Source organism: Herpailurus yagouaroundi, unplaced genomic scaffold, assembly GCF_014898765.1.
Source record: "Herpailurus yagouaroundi ecotype Mexico unplaced genomic scaffold, PumYag 67793, whole genome shotgun sequence".
Lineage (NCBI taxonomy): Eukaryota > Metazoa > Chordata > Mammalia > Carnivora > Felidae > Herpailurus > Herpailurus yagouaroundi.
In genome coordinates, this window is record NW_024420586.1 from 26357202 (window position 1) to 26363201 (window position 6000).

The 6000-nt window shown below is 42.0% G+C and overlaps 1 protein-coding gene across 1 annotated transcript in view; it reads right to left on the bottom strand.

The window, feature by feature from the left end:
- Nucleotides 1-6000, bottom strand: part of DGKK (diacylglycerol kinase kappa) — a 173529-nt gene that overhangs the window by 45672 nt on the left and 121857 nt on the right. The window contains exons 10-13 of the mRNA XM_040468943.1: nt 3681-3864; nt 2850-2958; nt 1935-2074; nt 944-1025 (exon numbers count right to left, since the gene is read on the bottom strand). Coding sequence (XP_040324877.1) covers nt 944-1025; nt 1935-2074; nt 2850-2958; nt 3681-3864 — 515 coding nt within the window. The remainder of the gene's footprint in view (nt 1-943; nt 1026-1934; nt 2075-2849; nt 2959-3680; nt 3865-6000) is intronic.

Here is a 6000-nt window from a genome sequence, read left to right on the forward strand (position 1 = left end):
TAATATAATGCCTAATGATATGTACTGTGATATTGAAATCAGCATTTTGATGTCTTTGAGAGTTATATCTTGTAGGCTAGAGTTGTAACTAGTTCTACTATTTAGCTCAAGAAGCTAGTATGTTTGAAAATTCTCATAATAAAATAAGAAAAAATAACCCACTTCTATAATTCTTATTAAGATAAGAGCCCAAATTTTATACCATGGATTACTAGGTTCTTCCTGGCCTGGCCCTTGATTGCTTCTCTAGTCTCATCTTTAGTCATTCTCCCAGCATATCTCCTCCCTGTCCCCTATGCCTTAGCCATTACAAATGTATGTGAATATTCTGTTCCGTTCAGTGAATATTCTATGCTCTCTCTTGCCATCGGAACAAGATACACTATTCCATCTTTCTGAAACAGGCCACCTCTTTCTTAGTATCCTGGTTAACTCCCTCTGGTCCTTTGATCTCTTCTGAAATGTCATTTCTGAGAAACTTTCCTTGATTTCCCCCAGAAAGGGGGAAGGGTTTGGTACACCTGCTGGGTGTTCCCACCCCTCTCTACTTCCTTACATACTAACACTCATACTACTTTATTAAAAGTATTGCTTCTATCACTTCAACTGGGCTCTGAACTCCATGACAGCATGAACTGTTTCATTCTTTTTTACCCACTAGCACATGAGAACAGCTCCTAGAACAGTATCTCACACATAGTAGGTAATCCATAAAATTTTCCATAGATACTTTGAGTGAATGAATAAGTAAATGGATGAATGAGTTATATTCCTAGTGCCTAACACAGTTCTTAGAAAAGCTGCTGATTGATATGTCTCCAATCCTCAATGATCTCATCCACATTGAGCCCATGGATAATACAAAAGCTTCTCTCTGGGTTTTGCCTATTATTTCACTGTGTAACAAAGGTGTTGGCCTGAATTACAGCTGGGCAGTAGTTACCTCAAATCGGGGTACATCCATTTCAACCTGTCCTCTTAGCAATGGAGTTTGTCTAGGAGTCTCACGTATCATCACACTCCATCTGAAATGAAGGTCAAAGAAAGATATTTAGACTCTGTTTCATCAAAAGCTGGCATCAATGCTTCACATATCAATAAAAAGGTCAAAATGTTTATGTGATGGGTGAAGATAAGTTGTAGGGATGCCCGCATTATTCCAGGTCACCTGATCTCAAGATATACCACAAGTAGAGCCTCTGCCTCAGGACTTCTTAAGGCCACTGTGATGGAAAGAAGTCCATCATAGGGTTCTCAGAGAACAGATAGAGAGGTAACTATCAAGATCACCTAAGGTGACTTTGTAAAATACATATACCAGGGCCCTACCCAAGACCTACTGAATAAGAGTCTTTGTGGTAGCTTAGTTTGGTATCTTGAAAAAGCTTCTCAGAATATCCTTATAGGCAGCCAGAAATCAAATACTATGACCCAGCATTTAAAGTCTTTCTTCTCAGGACTTAGGACGGCAATACTCATTCCTCTCTAGAGCAGAGACAATCTAGGCCATTTGTTTCTGTACCCTCATTTTTATGAGTTTCTTTGAAAAACTGATGGAACTATAGAATAGTTTCTATACTATTCTAGAATAGAACAGAAAGATAGAAATTCTCCCAAGGAAAAAATATGCTTACATAGACTATTAGCTATGCAACTTGAAGGAGGTTGACAGAACCCTTAAAATTTATCCATGGGGCTCCTGATTTAGGATCTTTTGAGTTTGGAGAAGGGCTTTAGTGATGTCTAAAGGATACATAGTGGACCCTGACTTCCTAATAGATAAGTGCTGCCCCACACAAACTGCCCTGCATTGAAGCTAGACAGGAAATGAAGCACTATGAGGGAGGTTACAACATTCATGGTTGAGATGATGTAACAGAATAACTGATGTGGGACTGGAATAGGCACAATGACCTGATCTTTCAGCCACTCACCTGTCTAGAATTCTCACACTAGCCTGCTCCACTCTGTTGAGGATGTTGACAGGCGACTTGTTTTTGTTCCAGAATGCGCCCCAGCCTAGGACACGGGCCAGATCATTGCCGGTTCCAAGTGGTATGACTGCCAACTGACACTGCAAGAACAAAAACAGGCACCCCTTTCAGACAATCCTACAAAGATCCACCCATAAACAAACCCAGAAGGTGCTCCTTGGGAAAGATTGTGGTCTCAAAACCAGTGGCAATAGGAGACTTCTGATTTTAGGAAGTGTAATAGGAAGATGTCTGATGTTGAGTGAACTTTTTCCTAAGGGGTTGGGCCCCCGCTCTTGGCAATATAGAACCTACTCAGTGAAAGAAAACATTGCTAGAATATGCCAGTATTTATAGCCATGCTTATGAAAGAGAAGTATAGCCATAAATTTCTATCAAGGGTTGGCCAAGGAGATAAGGTGACTTGGGAGACAAAGCTATAAGAGTCAGAAGGGCATGGAGCTATCTAGGGAGAGAAGGGAAAGTTAGAGGAAAGTTTCTGCTACTCTTGAGACTTGGGGAAGAAAATCAGTGGCCTCAGGAGGGTAAGAAAATTGGGGGCTGAATGTTGCCTGAAGCCACTTCTTTTCTGTTTGCTCTCCTCCCCTTTGATTCTTCACTTTGTGGCCTGGAGAATATAGTATTGCTCATTCTTTCTGATAACTCCCTCATTTCTCCTTCTCACAGATAGATAACCAGAAAATGGTTTAGGTGATGAAGCTTAGATTGGGAATCTCTCAGCCAGGTTGGCTATGAAACCAGTGGAAAACATGTTATATACATAAGGAGCATGAAGACCAGGGACTTTTTGGGATGAGCAGCTCCATACTCCCAATCTCTCTAGCAATGGCTAAACTGAGTCAGCCAGGAACTCACCCTTTCGTGTAATCCAAAGGCATCAATCAGAGATAAGACCCAGCTCACACTGCCATCTCCACCACAAACCACAATGCGAAAACGAGCAAAATTCTTGAACATGGACAGCCTAAAAGAAAGAGGGAGAAAAAGAGTAATTTCATGAATGGTTAGGGTTCACAACTCTTTTCTATACTGTGCCAAGAGCTAAGGACTGCTGCTTCTGCATCCTGCTAACAGGCTACCTTCCTTCTTTCACTTAGCTCCTATCTCTCTGTATTCCTAACATCACAGGCAATGCTCCCATAGGCAATCCTGGAGATGAGGCCTTTCTTCAGCCTACCATCTTCGATGACTAATCATACTTTAGAAGCTACAATAACATAGCTAAACTCCTTGTTGAGCCCAAGAAGAATGCCTTGCACATTGGCCAGTGGCCTCACAAAAACCAGAGCTGAACAGTCAGATGGTCCCTAAATAAAACAGGCCTATAGTAGAGATATATCTATTTGGTCCCTGGAAGGAATGAGGGACAGGAAAGGTGAGCAGTAATATCCATTTGTCTTCTCCTCTGAGGTCAGGAAATATAGTTAGACTTCTTCCAAACAGGAAAGGTAAAGCAAATCTGAGACCAGGACATGGTCCTGAAGGTATTTCTGGGAGAGGGCTAAAAGTTCTCCAACTACCCAACCTGAAATGTTCTGAAGTTATATGTTTGTGTCCTGACTTGAGAAAATATATCTTTCCTACCCAGGTACTAGAACTGATTTCAGGAAACCTATCCTAGTCTAGAATATATAGAGTGAAAAGTTCCATATATATACCCAACTATATCCCTTACCCCATGCTTACCCAGCTTCAGGTCCACCCTTCGACAGGTCAAAAACTTGAGAAGGATTAAGGTATTGCTTGAATTTTCGGAGGAAGATGATCCCTTGGTGATCGCCACTTTTGGAGTTGATGAAGATGAGAAGGGGACATGAACAGGCTGATGACCAATCAAGGTTCCAGAAGTCTGAAGATACTACTAACTGGCCTGATATATGCACACAACAAAAAGAAAAAGGAGAACAAAGAACAGTGCCATTGAGATGGAAACAAGACATGACTTAACATCACATTTTGGAAAGACTTTTTAAAAACAGCTTTATTGAGGTATAATTGATATACAAATAATTGTGCATATTTAATGTGTGCAATTTAATGAGTTTAGATATATGTAAACACCCATGATACAATCACCACAAACAAGGCCAAACACATATCCAACGCCTCCCAGATTTTCCTTATGCCCAGACCCCTGAGAATGAGAACTGGAGGGGAATTCAGAACACAACCCAAAGGGGCTTTTTTTTAATGTTTGCCCAGCTGTTGCCAGGCAAACATTTGTTAAGCAACTACTACATGCCAATCATCATGCTAGATACTGCTAGGGGTATAGCCTCTGCCCTCAAGCTGGAGGAACAGACTCATACACAATAATATGTTCAAACACAAAGATTAAGGAAATTAGTGCCATAATGAAGGGTTAATAAAACACTGTGGGGAATCTGAAGGAGAGTGTTGGGAGCCCAGGAGGAGGATCAGCATACCAACTAGTCCTCTCTCTGGGATAGCTCAGTTCTCACAGTGAGAAGGTACCAGGTAAGGAGTGAGGGGGAGGAAAAGCTGTCTTTTAGCTAGGAGCTAATTACAGAACATATCAAAGTGGGATGAAGCAGGGAGCTTTAATCACTCCTTTAAGGCTCTGGCAGAGCAATCCAAGTTATCACACCAACTTCCAGGGGAAACAAGACTATAGGGAAATTGTCTGAATAAGAGAGATGCTTTTAATAATCCCTAACTCTGAAGTTCCCTACAGTGAAGTGGAGTTATAGCAGTCTAAATTGCCAAAGCCTGCCAGCTTGTGCTGTCTTAGAGCCTGTGGGCAGGGAGACAGGTAGTGAGCAATGGCCCCCTAGGAGATGGTAGACAAATCGTGAGCCCCCAAACCTCTGAGCTTATGACTTGCCAGGGATAACCCAGCAAAAATAAATGCAAAGGGAAAAAGGTATGTGGCTCACTCCTGAATGATGCGGGGCATGGGGAGGGAGGTGAGATATCCCATTTGTTGTAACCTGGGTGAAAGGGAGCCTGGAGGAATTCTGCTGATTTGAGCAGATTTCATGGCTGTTTTGCCTGGAAAAGCAAAGGCTTCCTTTGCTTCCTTTGCTCCTTTGCTTCCTGGAAAAGCTAAAGCAGGCTTCGTCTATGGGCCAATTCCTACTCAATGGCCAGTAGAACTCAAAGGGATCCTAACCCAGCTAGCCAGTCATGCACCAAATTTTCAGGGCTTGCTAGGACTCACAGCTATAAGGGAAGTCTGCTATATCCCTTCAATAGCATAGCTTAGAAGTAGTTGCTCTCCCTGAACACATTATCCAAAAATAGTGCCCTTTTCAACATTTGTTTTACAAAAGGTAATATGTTGACACAATGGTAGTTAAGGCATTCATTCAACAAATATGTATTGAGGGCATTCTCTGTGATTGTCCTTCTTGTGTTCTGAGAATAAATGGTGGACAAGATAGAAATCGTCTCTGTTCTTGTGGAGTTTATATTCTAATGGTGGGAGACACACCATAACAAAGAAATATAGAAAATAATATCAGGTCGCCTGGTTGAGTGTCCAACTTCAGTTCAGGTCATGATCTCCCAGTTCGTGGGTTTGAGCCTGGCATCAAACTCTGTGCTGATAGTTCAGCTTGGACCCTGATTCAGATTCTGTGTCTCCCTCTCTCTCTGCCCTTCTCTGACTCTCTCTCTCTCTCTCAAAAATAAATAAACATTATTAAAAAAAGAAAATAATATAATTTGAAGAAAAAGAAGTCAGAGTAAGGGGATGGTGACTGAAGGGGGTGTAATTTTAGACAGAGTAGTCAGAGACAGCTTCTCTGGGGAGGTGACATGTGAGATGAGACTTAAATGAAATAAAGAACTGAGCAATGCAGATATTAGGGGGGAAAGTTTCTGGGGCAGAAGAAAGAGCAAGTGCTAGGACCCAGAGAAGGGAGACTGTCTGGGGTGTCTGAAGACCAGTAAACAGAAAGGCATGACTGTTGTGGAGTGAGTGGGGGGGGGGGGGGGGCAGAAATGAGGTCAGAGAGACGACAGGGACCATATAAAATGATAA